Below are 18,256 nucleotides of genomic sequence, written 5' to 3'. Positions count from 1 at the left end.
GGTATGGGATAGGCATTTGCCAGGCACTGCTATAATGGCATTACTTGGACATACGATGACAAGAGCGGAAAATGGTGCGATTGCCTGGGCATATGATAGCAGTGCCTGGCAAATGCCTATCTAATACCTATACATAAGCCAGAACTGTTCACTTGGTCAATGCTTGTTTTTAACATGACTTCAGTGAAAGGAACACCTGTACATCAAGTGGCTGAATGCACGCATTGTGGAGATATTTTTATTAGACCAAGAGTGCTTTTACAGCTGAAATTAAGCCATTAACTAGACTGGTTCGAAATAACACTGTCAGGTCAAAGTTTGATGTTACTTCTTCACAGACCTGGTTCATAGAGATCCTAGGAGGATGCTTTATGGGCATGAAGGGGCAGGTAGAGGGTGGGAATGGCCACAGGGCAGGGTCAGCAACCTGTGGTTTGCCAGATAAACTACAGCTCCTACGATCCCTCACCATTGACTATGCTTGCTATGACTGGTGGGATTTATAGTCCAAAACATCTGGAGAGCCAAATGTTGCAGACCCCTACCATATGGATTAGCATGGCCATGTGCATACAATGGGTGGTTAAATAACTAGGCAACACCCATAAGCTAAGTGTCCCGCCTTATGTCACTTCCTTTTTCTCTTGGCTTAAAGGTGGCACTTAACCACAACCTGAAAGCCAAAACAAAAACTGATTATTTCTGGTAATCTGGGTCATGAATAAAACACCCACATCCCATAGAATACTTACAATTGGATTTGTCCCAGCACTTGGGTCTTCCTGCTCAAATACAGTCCTAGGGGTGGCAGTATATACCAACGAATCTTCAGGAGGAGCCCTGCAATACAGGTTTACTTCTTCTAATGATCCTCTCAATTCAGAGCTGGGTCTCCTCTGTTCCGCATCGGTACTCATTTCCTCTGGCCCGGTGATATCCATGACAGCTGATTGAGACCTTCCCTTTGGTTCCATCACTTTTGCACCAGAGAGTGACTTTTTACACTGTTCGGCGTCTTGAACTTTTGACAGAGACGTTTCCTGTGATTTTATCACTTTCGAACCTGAAAGTGACCTTTTTCGCTCATAGATCTCTTTGACGCTTGAAATTGACTTTTCCCGCTTTTCGAGTTCTTTAACATCTGTAAGAGATATTTCTTGCTGTTCAATCTCTTTGAGGGCTGAAAATGATTGTTCCTGCTGTTTGGTCTCACTGACACCCGACGGGGACCTTTCCATTATTTTGATTACTGTTATATCGGAAAATGATGTTTCTAGTTGCTTGCTCTCTTCAGCATCTGAAAGCGATGATTCCTGTTGCTCAGTCTCTTCCATATCGATTAAGGACTTTTCCTGTTGGTCAATATCTTCAACATCTGAAAGTGAAGTTTCCTGTTCTTCAATCTCTCCCATATCTAAAAATAACATTTCCTGTTTGTCAATTTCTTCAACACCTGAAGGTGAAGTTTCCTGTTCTTCAGTTTCTCCTGCATCTGAAAATGACCTTTCCTGCTTGTCAATCTCTTCCACACCAGAAAGTGAGGAATCCTGATGTTCAATCTCTCCCGCATCTAAAAATGACTTTTCCTGTTGGACGATTTCTTCAACACCTGATAGCGATGCTTCTTGTTCTTCAGTCTCATCAACATCTGAAAATGTGTTTTCTTGCTGTTCGCTCTCACCAGCATCTGAAAGAGAAGTTTCTGGTTGTTCAATCTTTTTGACATCCAAAACAGACATCTCTTGGGATTTCTCAGAAGATGTCAAGTCCTGCTCCTGTTCTTGCAGTACTACTTGATCTTGTACAATATCCTTAGGTTCTTCATACGACTCTTCAGCTTCTGCTGCTGTTTCCTCTGGAATTTCATCAATCCCTGCTGTGGTTTCCTGAAAACATACAAGTATTTCTATTAAAAACATAAAAAAATTACATAACAGACCCTTGGTTGGATATGGCTAAAACAGGAAAGTCCTTCACAAATAGAAGGAATATTGGCATCATTCCTAGTTTGGCAGTATTCTTCCAGTAGTTCTATGGCTATCCTGCCAAGCATTACTCCACTGGGGATTTGGCAGATTTAACACAGACGGTAATTCCGCCTGTAGTAAATCCACCACTTTTTGGCATTAAGCTAGAGGATTTATCTTCAGCTCCTTGCCAGAAGTAAAGCCTCTACCTTAAGGTCAAACTTGGAATTCATAGTGCACTGAAACCGGGCAGTCATTCCAAAAATGTGGCAGTACTGAAATTACTGCCAAAAATGTACCCCACCGCCAAACTTGCATGTGGTGTTTCAAAATGAATCACTAAAACATATCAGTTGGCGAGCATTTCTCTGGCCCAGGATACAACATGCAAGACATTGGGATATCATAAGTGCATTAAAAAAAATACTGTGGCAGGAGAAACTATGAATCTAAAATATTGACATGTGTCATGCTGGAAATGCGTCTCCAATACAGAAATAAATGTTTCTTGTCCAGGTACCGCACCTGATAGCCCAAGCCATCCCGCTATAACACCATCTGTCTGTAACTAGAGCACAGTTAATAAAACTGTAATAATGGACCTGCACCCTCATGCACAAGGTATACTAACTTTTTTCCTTCCTGGGGTCCCATTGGATGCATGTACAGGGGCTGCATAAAGATTTCTACAGTCTGTTTAAATCTGTTTAGCAACGCAAATTATAACTTGCGAAGAATGCATTGGATTGCCATTTCCATCTACTTACAAACCACGGAAGGAGTAAGACATCACTTGTAATCGAATGGTATGTACAATAGGTGTAGCAAAGTAACCTCATGAGACAATGAAAAACACTTTGTACTGATATTATTATTATTTTTTTTCCACTGTCAGGTAATGCCAACCTCATCACTCAGAATCACATAATGGACTAAGAATATAGTCAGGAGGGAGGAGGCCGTACAACGATGCACAGCGACAGAATTTTGGGAAGCGTGGAGAGACAGAGAAGTGAGACTCCGAATGGGCCGGGTGCCACCACAAACAATATGATGCTGGGACCCGGGGTGGCATGGGGAGGATTCCCTGTCTAACCCCACCATGCCACATGTGGCGAGCAGAGGCTCATCAGTGTACCCATCGATGCTCCTCCACCTTAAAGTAAGCAGAGAATTGGTGGGCCAGTAGAGCCAGCAGCAAATACTTGCTCTGCTCAGCCTGCAGAAACGCTTCCAAATCTAACCATAGAAAGAGTAGGCCCTGAGCTAGGCCATAGAATCCCAAAGACAGTCAGCCAGCCCGCAAACAAGCCCTATGCAGTTAAGAAAAGGCTGGGTTAGTCGACCCTGTGGACAAGGCCAAAGTGTAACAACCGGAGAGAGAGGGCCCGAACAACACTAGCCTGACCAAATTCTCATCTCAGAACTGGAAACTATTGTCAGGGGTGGGATCCAAAGCCAGTCCCTATGCCAGCAATCTCAAGAGGGAGTCATGGATTCTAAGGTGCAGGATGCGGTTCTTGGAGCTGAGGTCCAGCAGACACTGGAGACCCATCCATGCCCAGGGAACTATCACTCCCAAAGTTCCCAGTACCAACCTAGAGTTCCCTTAACCCAGAGAGAGGCTGCAAGGAAGGTGGGACTAGGGTTTGGCAGGCAGAAGTACCACCCCAGGGGACGGACAATCCAATCTCAAGTCCCACTTTAAGCCAATTCCAGAAGCAGAGTCTGAGAGCCAAAAGCCCATCCCAGCTACCACACCTGATAACTATTACACCATGGAGAAGCCGGAAGGAGGGTTGCCATATAAATCACTGTTAGGGAGAATTCTCTGTTAAGGCTAATTTCCCAAACCTAGTGAGTCCCCCAGCAGCTTTGCTGGATTTTTGGGGTTTATTTTTTTCTCCTGCTAAGAGTGAGACTCTTTTTCTCCCACTCTTAGACATGATTTGAGATATCCTTTGACTTTGTAATGTGTTTTATGGGTTATGGGGTCTTTTACTCCATAGGGTTTCATGTGGTTTTTAGTAAAGTGCAGTAACACAGGGGTGTCATAGTGACCCCCAAACATAGACGCCATACCCTGGAACTGACTGTCTCCCAGGGCATGTAAAGTCACCATTGACTTTACTAGTCTTAAATTGGGAACAGAACCAGTACAAACCATCATATTGTGGAAGTACTGGTAGGGGTAATTAGATTTCCCCTGGGACTGTTTTTCGAGGGGGCACTGTGCAATCCCCCCCTAGTCGAGTTTCTGGCTGGTGACAGTGGTTAACATACGAAATATTCCTTAAGAATATTTACTATGGGATTTTCCCATTCATTTTAAACGCACCACTTTTTGGTGCAATGTTAAAGATACTGCCGGGTTATTTATTTAATGTTTATTCCCCAGTTGGGTCTTTTTGCCAGGACTCGGTTTTAAAATGGCGTTTGTGTTCGCCTCTGTAACTCCAACCCAAGTGGAGCCCCTTGTTCCACTTTTTGGTGGGCTTCTACACAGAAGCCTCCAAAAGTGGTGCCACTCTGTCTGGGTCTACGGGATGTGTGGGAGGGTGATTTAGGCACCCTGGACTGAGTTGCCTCGGCAACTCAAGTCGCACTCTTGTGTGATTGGCCCAGTGGTGAGCCGCCCGGCTCACCACTTAGCATGTTTGAGTGACAGCTAGGACTGATGAATGGGGGTTTTCTGCATAAAAGCAGGGCTTTGGGGACTGGGACTTCAGACGTCGCCACAGGATCAAAGAATTCGAAGAGGGAGAAGCAGAGCCGACCTGCAACGACGACACCACCGGTGGAGCCCTGCTGAACCGACTCACCACTTCTTCCAACGACAGAGGAGATCTTCATCCCGAAGAGTCTTCTTCCTTTGACTGGTGGGGATAACCAGTGTGCCCGCCTTTTCGCCTTCCCGGATCATCTCGTGGCCGCCTTGCCTGTGCCAAGCACCCCAGCAACCAGGATACCACGTTTTACCACTACCGCGAATAAAAGGGTAGTACCTTTTAACCAGAGAACTCCGCGGCTGGTTTCTTCCCTGGCAGTGCAACGACCTTCAGCTCTCCTCCACGTCGAGGACTTCTCTTCCTCTGGAAGACGCCGCGACTTGCACCCACTGCCAGGAACAACTCCCCCCGCTGGAGGATTCTCTCCACTTTCAAGGTACTGTGTCTGCCTGGCCTCCCTCGCAACGGTCTGTGTGGGGTGTCTCTTAAATCCTCAACTTACCACTTGGGTTGGCCCTAGGCTGGCTACCTGAACTTTTCTGAGCTGAACTAATTCCTTTTTGAACTCTCTGCAAGACTTTTCAAGTCTTTTAAACTGTGTGATCTTGGGCGCATTGGTACTCTACTCTCTCTAAGAGGGAGCCTGGCCCATTAACCTTTTGCTCACAAGTAGACTTTGACTTTCCTGCCTTGCTGGGTGCTTCTAAAGTATTGTGTTGTGTGCTTTTCTAATTTCTGCCTTTTCCCTCCCTTTTTTAATAACTTATTGGAGTGCCATCTTTAGTTAAGCGCTCACCTCTTTCTGAAAATAAGTGGTGTTAACTAAGACTTGTCTAATAAGGAATAAGGGATGTATATATATATTAATAGTGACTGTGTTTTGAACTTGCTTACAATAATAGTGCTGGAGTGTTTCTAAGTGTGTCTTTAAATAAATAATTATATATACTTTGATACCAAAGCTCTGGTCAGTGTTTGCTTGTGCTACTGTATTTTGGTACCTATCTTGTATACTCTATATACTGTCTAACTCTTCTTGAGAGAGGTCTGGCTGCTCAGCCACAGCTACCAGGTAAATCTGGGTGGTACCGACTGCTACCAATTGGGTTTACTGCCAACACCTGTAGTCTTAAACCTTTTGCAGTGGTCCCTAAGGGAACTGCACAGGTTTCTGTCTAACACTGGTGTACAGCGGTGGGATTTGTATTGAGTATACATTTTAGTGTGCTTATAGATACCTTAGTGCAACTAACCACAAAGCTTAGCACTAAAAAAAGTTATTTTCTAACTTCCCCTAGGTTGTCCAAAGTTACACCTATAACTCCACCTCCAGCTGAGGCTGAGAGGGAGGTACAACCCTGTGTGGTTGAGCTAGACTCTGAAGAGGAGCTAGTGGAAGGCAAATAACTCATTGGAGATCTGGATCCTGTTGACCATCCTGAGCTGCAGTCTTTACTGGCAGAAGGTGGACCCAACAGGGCAGACTTCAGTAAGGGACAGAGAGAATGTCCAACTCTGGAAGGTCTTCGCCACAAGGCAGCTTCTCGGGCTGATGGGCAAGAGCCTGGGAAGTATAGGTTGCACTGGGAAAAGGCCTCTTCTACAGTGAACCAACTGAGTCTGAACCTGGAGACTACAAGCGGCTTGTAGTGCCTCAAGAAAACAGACAACAGTTCTTGCAACTGGCCCATGAGATTCCTTTGGCTGGTCACTTGAGCTTCAAGAAGACCAAGGAAAGGCTCTCACTCTACTTTTATTGGCCAAAAATGGGGGCTGAGGTAGATAATTTCTGCAAGAGCTGCCACACCTGCCAAACTTCTGGTAAGGTTGGTTCCAAGAATGTGGCACCGTTAGTGCCTCTCCCAGTTGTGGGAGTCCCATTTGAGAGGGTAGAGATTGACATTGTTGGTCCCCTTGATCCCCCAACCTCCTCAGGCAACAGGTTTATCCTTGTTGTAGTAGACCATGCTACTAGGTACCCTGAGGCAATTCTTATGAGGACTGTTACAGCTCAGGCTGTGGCTAAGGCCCTCCTTGGTATTTTTACCAGGGTTGGGTTTCTTAAGGAAGTAATCTCTGACAGGGAGTCAAATGTTATGTCCCACTACATGAAAGCCATGTGGAAAACCTGTGGAGTTATTTACAACTTCTCTACCGCCTACCACCCTCAGACAAACGGGTTGGTAGAAAGGTTCAACAGAACCATGAAGAGCATGATAGGTGCTTTAGAAGATCCCCTTAAAAGAAAGTGGGACCTCCGATTGCCGTGCCTTCTCTTTGCTTATAGAGAAGTCCCTCAGGAGGCAGTAGGTTATTCTCTCTTTGAACTTATTTATGGCCATCCAGTCAGAGGTCCATTGGCCCTGATTAAGGAGGGGTTGGAGAGTGCTCCTTCCCCCAAGCCAGTCAGAGTGACTGAGTATGTGATAGGTCTCCGGAGGAGAATGTCACACATGATGGCAGAAGCTAGTGATAACCTGAAAGCTGGGCAAGCTTTGGTCAAGCATTGGCATGACCAAAAGGCTAACATGGTTGAGTTCATTCAAGACCAGCTAGTTCTAGTTATGATCCCCACAAGGCGGAGGGCCTTGCAAGATAAATGGATGGGACCCTTCAAGGTTGTGGGTAAACTTGGAGAGGTTAACTATCTGGTGGACTTGGGCAATCCCAAGGAGGCTCCCAGAGTCTTCCACACCAACCGACTAAAGGCGTATGTCTCCAGGCCTGAAGTAGGAGCCTTGCTTCTAGCTTCAACAGAAGAGGAAGAAGAGAGTGAAGCTCTCCCTGATCTTCTCAGAGACTTACCCTTGGGTGAAAAGATTGAAGGAGTAAATCTCTCTTCAAATCTGACACCTGAGCAACAAGAAGAGTGCAAATCTATGTTAAATCAGTTTGCCTCCTTGTTCTCACTTTCACCAGGCTTGACCCCTTGGGGTAGCATGATATACTCACTGGTGACTGTCTGCCAGTCAAAAGCAGAGGATATAGAATGTCAGAAAATGTAAGGACCCACATCAAAGGGGAGGTCAAGAAGATGTTTGATCTCGGGGTAATAGAGCCCTCTACTAGTCCATGGTCTAGCCCAGTTGTGTTAGTACCAAAGGCAGGATCCAAAGAATTGAGATTCTGTGTGGATTATAGAGCTCTTAATGCAGTCACCAAGACTGATGCCCACCCTTTGCCAAGGACAGATGAGTTGGTGGATAGACTTGGTTCAGCCAAGTTCCTCAGCACATTTGACCTTAAGTCAGGCTATTGGCAAATAGCCCTGACAGACCATGCCAAGGAGAAAACTGCATTTTCTACCCCAGTTGGCTTATACCAATTTAAGGTTATGCCTTTTGGACTGAAAAATGCACCTACAACATTCCAAAGGATGGTAAATCAGGTTCTGGCTGGGATGGAGGACTTCTGCATGGCATACTTGGATGACATTGCAGTATTCAGCCAATCCTGGGAAGAGCATGTTAACCACCTAGGACATGTTCTGCAGGCTCTTGGACAGGCCAATCTGACCATAAAGGCAGGTAAATGCCAGATTGGTCAGAGTAAGGTGTTCTACCTTGGGCATGAGGTAGGAGGTGGAGAAATAAGGCCGTTGCTCAGCAAGATTGAAGCTGTGCAAAATTGGACAATACCTACTACTCAAACCCAGGTGAGAGCCTTCCTAGGCCTATTACAGGAATTCCATAGAGAACTATGCGACCATAGTTTCTCCACTGAATGTAATCTCCTCTCCAAAACCTCCCTAAAAAGGTCAAATGGAATGAGGAGTGCAATCAGGCCTTTGAAAACCTGAAGAAAGCTCTATGTCAAGCACCAGTATTGAGAGCTCCTGACTATCACCAAACTTTCATTGTGCAGACAGATGCTTCTAATGTAGGTATAGGTGCAGTCCTTAGCCAACTGGATGAGAAAGGTAGGGTGCACCCCATTTGCTTCATCAGCAGAAAGCTGAAGGATCCTGAAACAAGGTGGGCAACAATTGAAAGAGAATGTTTTGCTATTGAGTGGGCACTGAAGATGTTTAGGCCATACTTGTCTGATCCTACTTTTGTCATTCAGACTGACCACCAACCCTTGAGATGGTTGATGCAAATGAAGGGGGAAAACCCAAAACTACTGAAATGGTCAATCTGCCTGCAAGGGTTTGATTTCACCATTGAGCACAGGTCAGGGTGTCACCACCAAAATGCTGATGGTCTCTCTAGGATGCATTTCATCAACTAGAGGTATGAGATTCATCCAGGAGTGGATTAAATCCTCCTGTCCCTTAGTCTGGGGGGGGGAGCAAGTGTTAGGGAGAATTCTCCGTTAAGGCTAATTTCCCAAACCTAGTGAGTCCCCCAGCAGCTTTGCTGGATTTTTGGGGTTTATCTTTTTCTCCTGCTAAGAGTGAGACTCTTTCTCCCACTCTTAGACATGATTTGAGATATCCTTTGACTTTGTAATGTGTTTTATGGGCTATGGGGTCTTTTACTCCATAGGGTTTCATGTGGTTTTTAGTAAGTGTGTTACACAGCACCCTCAGTGCAGTAACACAGGGGTGTCATAGTGACCCCCAAACATAGACTCCATACTCTGGGACTGACTACTGTCTCCCAGGGCATATAAAGTCACCATTGACTTTACTAGTCTTAAATTGGGAACAGAACCAGTACAAACCATCATATTGTGGAAGTACTGGTAGGGGTAATTAGATTGCCCCTGGGTCTGTTTTTCAAGGGGGCACTGTGCAGTCCCCCCTCGTCGAGTTTCTGGCTGGTGGCAGTGGTTAGCACGCAAAATATTCCTTAAGAATATTTACTATGGGATTTTCCCATTCATTTTAAACGCACCACTTTTTGGTGCAATGTTAACGATACCGCCGGGTTATTTATTTAATATTTATTCCCTGGTTGGGTCTTTTTGCCAGGACTCGGTTTTAAAATGGTGTTTGTGGTCGCCTCTGTAACTCCAAATCAAGTCGAGCCCTTTGTTCCACTTTTTGGCGAGCTTCTACACAGAAGCCTCCAAAAGTGGTGCCACTCTGTCTGGGTCTACAGGATGTGTGGGAGGGGGGTTTAGGCACCCTGGACTGAGTTGCCTGGGCAACTCAAGTCGCACTCTTGTGTGATTGGCCCAGTGGTGAGCCGCCCGGCTCACCACTTAGCATGTTTGAGTGACAGCTAGGACTGATGAATGGGGGTTTTCTGCATAAAAGCAGGGCTTTGGAGACTGGGACTTCAGACGTCGCCACAGGACCAAAGAATCCAAAGAGGGAGAAGCTGAGCCGACCTGCAATGACGACACCACCAGTGGAGCCCTGCTGAACCGACTCACCACTTCTTCCAACGACAGAGGAGATATTCATCCCGAAGAGTCTTCTTCCTTTGACTGGTGGGGAGAACCAGTTTGCCCGCCTTTTCGCCTTCCCAGATCATCTTGTGGCCGCCTTGCCTGTGCCAAGCACCCCGGCAACCGGGATACCACGTTTTACCACTACCGTGAATAAAAGAGTAGTACCTTTTAACCGGAGAACTCTGCGGCTGGTTTCTTCCCTGGTAGTGCAACAACCTTCAGCTTTTCTCCACGTCGAGACCTTCTCTTCCTCTGGACGACGCCGCGACTGGCAGGAACTGCCACGACTGCCAAGAACACTGCCAGGAACAACTGCCCCCGCTGGAGGATTCTCTCCACTTTCAAGGTACTGTGTCCGCCTGGCCTCCCTCGCAACGGTCTGTGTGGGGTGTCTCTTAAATCCTCAACTTACCACTTGGGTTGGCCGTAGGATGGCTAACTGAACTTTTCTGAGCTGAACTAATTCCTTTTTGAACTCTCTGCAACACTTTTAAAGCCTTTTAAACTGTGTGATCTTGGGCGCATTGGTATTCTACTCTCTCTAAGAGGGAGCCTGGCCTTTGAACTTTTTAGTCACAAGTAGACTTTGACTTTCCTGCCTTGCTGGGTGCTTCTAAAGTATTGTGTTTTGTGCTTTTCTAATTTCTGCCTTTTCCCTCCCTTTTTTGATAACTTATTGGAGTGCCATCTTTAGTTAAGCGCTCACCTCCGTCTGAAAATAAGTGGTGTTAACTAAGACTTGTCTAATAAGGAATAAGGGATGTATATATATTAATAGTGACTGTGTTTTGAACTTGCTTACAATAATAGTGCTGGAGTGTTTCTAAGTGTGTCTTTAAATAAATAATTATATATACTTTGATACCAAAGCTCTGGTCAGCGTTTGCTTGTGCTACTCTTCTTGAGAGAGGTCTGGCTGCTCAGCCACAGCTACCAGGTAAATCTGGGTGGTACAGACTGCTACCAATTGGGTTTACTGCCAACACCTGTAATCTTAAGCCTTTTGCAGTGGTCCCTAAGGGAACTGCACAGGTTTCTGCCTAACAATCACAAGGGCTTGGTCAGTATATGGTGGAATAAGTAGGAAGATGTCTTTCAGAGTGGGCTGGAGAGATGGACAAAGATGCTGGGGAAAAAGCTGGTGGAGAAATTGGAGCAGAAGCTGGAACCTGGAAAGATCAGAAGACTGTCGGCTGGAAGAAAGGACTTGAAGGCTGGGGTAAGGAGGTGACAGGAGGATGCAGAGAAGAACCAGTTGGGAAAAGACAGACCTTGAATGTAGGGAGTTAAGAGACCTACCAGAATGGGAGAAGAATGATCAATAGAATAGGGGAAGTTAAGGTTCAGATGCGGGCCACAGGGGTGAAAAGGTAAAAGTAATAGTTACAACTATAGAATTTGGAGGTTACAACCTAGGTACCCAAAGGGGTGCAGAAGGTTGGTTGGAGAGTAGATATAAGGAAGATTCTAATGGGAGGTGGGTAAGAAAAGAACAGGAGATAGAGGAAAGAAAAGCAGAGTTGGTGACAGAGTTGTTGAAAGTGAATGAGGAGGCCATAGAAGGAAGTGAAGGGGAAACATTGAGTAACATCAAGGAGGTGAAGGAGGAGATAAAAGCAATTGCAGAGGTGAAGTGGATGCATATTCAAGTACTAGAGGAGGTGGTAGAGAGAGGTGTGAAGTGGAATATTGTTAAAGAGGAGGTGGCGGACCCTAAGATTGAAATGAGTGCTACGATGAATCCTGCAGAGTAATCACTGAAACCCCGCTGGTGAGCTTCTCCCACATGGCCAGGGGACGGCAGCCGCTATCTGATCCTGTCCTTGGGGGTGGTATGATGAGGGAGGATCATGTGAGAGGAGATGACTGCCTGGAGGAGATGGTGACTCCTTTGAGAGAGATGCAGTATCCCCCGGCCTCCTTTGAAGATAGCACTATACCACCTACACTGCCGATGACATACTGCCATTCTGAGCAAATAGCTATTCATACCGCATACGTACATAACACAGAAAACACATTTCTTATCTCTGATGATGTTGTACTGGGTGGAAATCCCAAAGAAAAGCTCCTTGGAAGTCCTGTTAATCCTATAGACTCCAACTTCCATAGTGCCTAAGGTACTGAGACAAGCAAGAGGGTGAAAGAGAAGGAGTTAACATGGATTGAACTAAACCTTAAGCAAAATGTGCAGACTAGTTGTTTCAAGGCAAATCAGTTGGCCCAGAGAGATTGGGAATCCCGTGGCTTACCGACAGGTACACAGACAATTGAAAGAGTATTTAGAAGGCTGACCAAGTAAATTAAAAAGACTGAATGTACAATTCCTCATGCCTGAAATATCAACATGGGGAAAGCTGGAGCAAATGTGATTATAGGCGATGGAGCAAATGTGATTATAAGCAGATGAATGTTAATGGAGAAGCTGAAAGACAAGATGTGTGCAAGTCTTCATACATGAGAAGCTCATATGGGGAAAGTTGGAGAAAGCATTGCCATAAGCAAATAAGTACTGGTGAAGAAGTAAAGAAGATGAACTTGAACAAGTCTTCATATGTGAGAGGTCCTTATGTAGAAGCTTGGGACAAGTTAAATCAAGAATCAATGAAGTATAGACGGTACAGGAATACAACTGTACTATACATTGAAATAAAGAGAACATTGAAGGAAGACCTGATGACTGGGATATATCAGGCAGTGGGCCTTTTCAGCGAAATATACCTGGCAGGAGAGTACACCAAGGGATCTATAGATCCCAAAAGGGAATACCTGGCAGGAGAGTATACCAGGGAGTCCATTCAAAGTGTATGAAAGAGACATTGAATGGAGATACCTAGCAGGAGAGTATACCAGTGAATCAGAGGAAACTAAAGACACGTGTGCCATCCTTGAAACAACAGATGTGTAAAAGAGACACTTTTGCTAGCCTTGAGAAACTGCTATATGGAAGAGACATTCTTGCCCTTAAAGAAAGATTATTTGGGAAAATACATTTTACCATCCTTCCTGAAATAATCCAGGGGAAGGGAACTACCCTCTGGATCCAAGGATTTCTATTTTGGAGAAACCTGTTTTGTTGGATTTATTTAATTGTTTCACCTTTGAACATTTTGGTTAAACATGAGCCAGAAACACTTTTTCCTTACACTTTTTAGTTGTTCATTTTAGTGTGAGAGTCATATGTTTTGGACACAAGGACAGTTTATGTAATTTTGACGACAAGACACAGACTGATCTTTAGTTTTAGTTTCCTAGGCAGGGAAACTTTCTTTAAGATAGCGGCAGAGAGGCATTTATCCAACCCTTTTCTTTTACTAATGATGTCTGATGTTGAAAACACTACCACTTTGTGTCCGTCTCTCATTTATAACCCCTCATAGTACACCTAGGAAGACCGGCAACCCAGAGCAAAGTGAGACGTGAGGGGAGATGCTGTGGAAGAGGTAGAGATTTGGACAGGGGTCCTCAGGAGCAGAACCCTGGAGAGAGGGAGACAGAGAGAGACATAGCGAGGATCATGTCCCAGCTTTAGGGCAGCCTTCTGTGTCTTCGATCCTTGCTGCAAGGCTTGCCACTCCTGACCCCACTTAGAGTCCTTAAACAAAACAAAAGAATTGATGGCTGGAAGGTTTCAAATTAATCTTAATCTCTGGCATCGCTCTGGGCAACCCTTCAGACTATCGTTTTTCACCTGCCAAGCCATTACAGAAAGGGGAAAGACCATATTCCAATCAGGCTTGGTGCTACACCAAAGGGGGCAATCAAGCCGAACTGCTACGTCACATCCATTCTGCACGAGACCACGAGCATCCACAAATATATTTCGGCCTCATTGGGCGTAATCAGTAAGGAGTAGCTTGGGTCTCTACGCCCAGCAGGCACAGGACCACATCTGGGTATACCCGTCCCTCTCGGGTTGGCTAAAGCAAAACAAAACAGGTGATGGCTGGAAAGTTTTGAATTGATCCAACCGCTTAACAGACCACCAAATAAGCTCCTCTCCGAATCTGAGGCCGGTATGGTGGCTCTGTATCAGGAAGGAAGGAAGCAAGGAAGCAAGGAAGGAAGGAAGGAAGGAAGGAAGGAAGGAAGGAAGGAAGGAAGGAAGGAAGGAAGGAAGGAAGGAAGGAAGGAAGGAAGGAAGGAAGGAAGGAAGGAACGAACTGTGGGAAACAGGGCGTGGGAACCGTTAAAACTCAAAACTCAAGAATGAGAACCAAGAAAAAGAGACCCTGTGAACTACAGTGAAAGGGTTCCCCTCAAAAATCCACAACTAGAAGGACTAAAAGAAAGGTTTGGGAAAGCCTAAACCTAGAGACTATAAGCTCACTAGTTATTGTATTAATTTGCCTGGGGAGACCTGATGCTGAACTTGTTATGAACTGGGTGAACTTTTTTTTGGGAATGTTCTACTTCTGAAAGACACTTTCCTTTTTTCAGTGGTCCCAGAACATTAATCCATCCAAGAGAATAACCATTCTGACAACTTTTAGTTTAATTCAGACCCTACTTGTTTTGGCCACCACTTGCAAACATTTGTTAATGAAGCATGTGTTAAGTGTATTCCCATGTCTGGCATTTGATGTTGATAAATGTCCTAAGAACCAAGGTGGTTTCTTAGTGTGGAGACAGTGCAGGAGGGTGGTTCAACTGGTGGTATCTAAGTAAAAGAGGAATGTTTTCAGATGTGCCCTAAAAAGAGACTAACTCTGGAAAAGCAAAAGTGGGATATTTTTTGAAGAAATTAATGAGAAGAGTGAAGACTGTAGAAAGGAGCACATTTGACAATCTGATGGATGAGAAAGGGAGGGCTGGTTTTGTAAAAGCTACAGTGTACTATGCAAAGTGTTTTAATGAATACTCGAAGATGAACAGGCACCCTGTGGAGTTTGACAAGAACAGTAGAAATATGGTTCAAATTCTTAAGACCTTTAATCAAGAATACTGCTGCGTTCCTAATCAACTGGAGATGGGAAGACTAGAAAGAGGGAGTCCCAGATAATGTGCATTGCTATAGTTCAGGCAAGATTGGAATAATAGGGCAGGCACTGCAGAAATGTGGACAGCAGGGATAAGGAACTGATGGAGCTACCACAGAAGATACAGCTGACGAAAACAAAGGTGAGCGATGGTATTAATCTGCGGGACAAGAGAAAATCATGGTTGAGATCAAATTCAAGATTAAGGACAGCGGACACAACTGGAGGGTGGGGGTCGGGGCAAAGAAGAAGAGCAGATGACCACAATAAAGACGTTCATATTGATGGATTGCCACCAACTACGTTGATCTGCGTTTTACCAGAGTTCAATTTAAGGGAATTGGAGAACATCCAATTGGAAAATGCAGGAGTTGGGAGTGGGCAGCAGAAGTACTCAGATTGACAATCCGTATGAAAAGGATATGCGTGTCATCAGCATAGGTGAACATGTTGAATCCAAAGGACTTAAATCAGATATGAAAGAGGTTTAAATTAATGAATGAGCAAAAGGGGGAAAAGGGATTACCACAGAGGCGCACAGCAGAAGATGGTTGACAATGCGGTCTGGGGGTTAGAACAGGGAAGAGAAACAGTTTGGAAGTGGTTGGAGAGGAACAAAAAGAGCCAGTCCAAGGCAGTGCCAGAGATTCCCACTATTGCAAGTCGGCTGATCAGGGTGGAGTTACCAACCGTGTGATAGGCCTTGGTGAGGTCAGGGAGCACAAGCGCAGTCGGAGTGCCTGTGTTATCAGAGTTGAGCCTATGCTCCCCGAAAACAGAATTAAGTATGTGCGCCCCCAGAAGCAGGCTACTGGCTACCTTTCTTCCTTGGTATCTGGCCTCTCCCAATGCCCGAGATATAGATCCCAGCAGGTTTTCAGATTGCTCTGTAGGGCACCGGTCCACCCACCCCATTTCCCTCCTATCTCTCTCAGTTCTCTTACCCTGAAGGGTATACATTGACAATTATATAGGGGTTATGGCATATTAATAACTGCAGTCTCTCAAGGCTCCTAATCCATCAGTGCCTTCACAGCTCGCCTTGTTTTCCCACTTGCTATGGTCGCAAGTCTCTGTCTCAGGTCTGCATTCCTGTTTCTTTTCTCTCAGACTGAGGAAGTGCGGGCTCTTTTATACTGCCGGTTCAAGGTGTCTACTCCCTGACTGATTGTCTGTGGTGGTCATGTGGTTCTCTGCAGCAATTTGACTGGAAGTGAGGCTTTGCAGTTCAGAGTTACGGCTGGGGCTTTAAGAAGGATTATTCTGAATTAATGCCATGTGTGTTTGGTGTTGATTTGAAGAGCAACCTGTTTTCCTCACTTTTGGGCTTGCTGCCTTCTTTGCAGGCAAAGGGGGTTAAACCTATGGAACTTGGGCCTGTTTACTCATAGGAATTTCAAGTAAGTGGTTCCCAGGTGGTTTGAGGAGCAGATGGTTGCCTTGTATTTTTTTTAGGCCCGGTCTTAAAGCTGTAAAGGTTTTAAGGGCTGATTTTAGCCAGGACCAATCCTGCGCCTCCTTAGGTAGACCAACTGCCTGTCCCCCCACGGAGCCAAACCGGCCACAAACACAAACTTTAGGCACTGATGTATTAGCTACAGACAGCTCGGGAATATAAGCCATCAAATAAGATTTAATTGCATCTTCACATTTTAATTCATTAAGTTCGTAGCCCAAAGACTTAAGATTGCTTTGCTGTTCCCAGACCATATTAGCTACAATTTCTGACTGGAAATAAGAAACCATCCGATTGTTATTGATCAACAATAAGGAAATCAAATCTATGTCCTCTGAGATCAAAGCTCTCATTGGAGGGATTTTTATATCCAAATTCTTGTGGCGGTTTAGTTTTATATAACCACGCATAGCTGTATTAGTCTCGCAGCCCAAAACTTTGGATTCCAACCATGACAAATGGTCTGTTGTCTGAATCGGTAGGGACTCATGAATCAGTGGCTCAGGTATGCCTTCTGAATGAAGCATCTGAGTAGAAACTGGTAGTGTTATAGGCAGATTTATATTAATCTCTGCCGTTGTTCCTATATTGGGCACAATGCTATTAGAACCCCTCGAGTCCACATTGTGTTCACTCCCTGTCAAGTCAACAATAGGAGCAATGTTTCTGGGCCCCGTGAGTGATAACACTGTGCAATCCCACATGGCTAGTGTGTTTTCCATAATTTAGCACTAGATGTGTATTAATTGGCATATTATCCATCACAATAGAATCTTGTGTATTTATATCCACTATAGTATCTCCCAGAAGAAGTTGTCTTAGACATTTTAGTGAAGAACTCTGAGATGTGGGTTTGAGAGCAGGCTGATTTTGTTTTTCTTTTTCCTGCCATTGCTGTATTTTTTGGCTTTTTTTGGGGGTTATATTTTTTATAGGAATGCTTATGGGGTCTGTCGATTGTATACTAGCATCCTCTGGTCTCTTGGATAGATTAATAGAGTCAAATAGGGCAGTAGATGAACTAAGCTGTGTGATACACTCAACCAAATCAGACGGGGTATCTGGACTCGGGCCCAAAGCAGGCCGTTGACAAGCCTGAATAACACTCGGGTCCGCTACCCTTATTTTGTTCACACCAGAGATGACATCTACATTAGTCACAGGTGAAGCCATAAGAGAGCAAACCCCAATTTTGTCACCCATCATCATAGTTTTAACATTCTTATGCAAGACGCCCAACTTATCTGCATTGTTTGTAACAATTTCCTTTATACAGTCTAAGCATAGCTTCTAGGACCAAATGTAGAGCAGAAATTGAGCCTGATCCAAGTAAGTCTTTATTAGCTGGTAAGGCCGTGCAGTTAGCAAAGTTGAGCACTTTGTCTAGAGGGAGTAAGGAGTAGGTTTGACCACTGGTCCAGTTTGCTGACCACAGGATTGGAGACTAAAGTTTTGTAGAGTGGTTACTAAAAAAAGGACGCATTTTCTGAATGCTGAGGGGTTAATATGAGCAGCAGAGGCAGTGGTAGTGATGAATTGTTGTAGTTGTAGGTCTCAATTAAAGAGAAGCCCAAGATTGCAAGCCCTGGGTGAGGTAGTAAGAAGGCCAGGTGGGAAGGAAATAGGAGAGGGGAGGCATTGGAAGCTGGAGAAAAACTTCCATTTTTGAAGAAGAGTTCTGCATGAGGAGCAGAGAGAAATCCAGTGATGAATTGCAGTGAGACAGTTTGAAACCTGTTCCGAGATGGCTGGCGTGTAGGATTGAAAAGAGAAAAATATTTGAGT

The 18,256-nt window shown here is 44.9% G+C and overlaps 1 protein-coding gene across 1 annotated transcript in view; it reads right to left on the bottom strand.

Annotated features, from left to right (window-relative positions):
• The window catches only part of CFAP251 (cilia and flagella associated protein 251), a 1,318,836-nt gene that overhangs the window by 1,142,936 nt on the left and 157,644 nt on the right, over positions 1-18,256 (bottom strand). Inside the window, exon 3 of the mRNA XM_069619593.1 lies at positions 753-1,886. Coding sequence (XP_069475694.1) covers positions 753-1,886 — 1,134 coding nt within the window. The remainder of the gene's footprint in view (positions 1-752; positions 1,887-18,256) is intronic.

This window comes from Ambystoma mexicanum, chromosome 10 (genome assembly GCF_040938575.1).
Source record: "Ambystoma mexicanum isolate Mex_15411 chromosome 10, UKY_AmexF1_1, whole genome shotgun sequence".
NCBI classification, from domain to species: domain Eukaryota; kingdom Metazoa; phylum Chordata; class Amphibia; order Caudata; family Ambystomatidae; genus Ambystoma; species Ambystoma mexicanum.
This window is presented reverse-complemented; position numbering and strand designations above follow the sequence as displayed.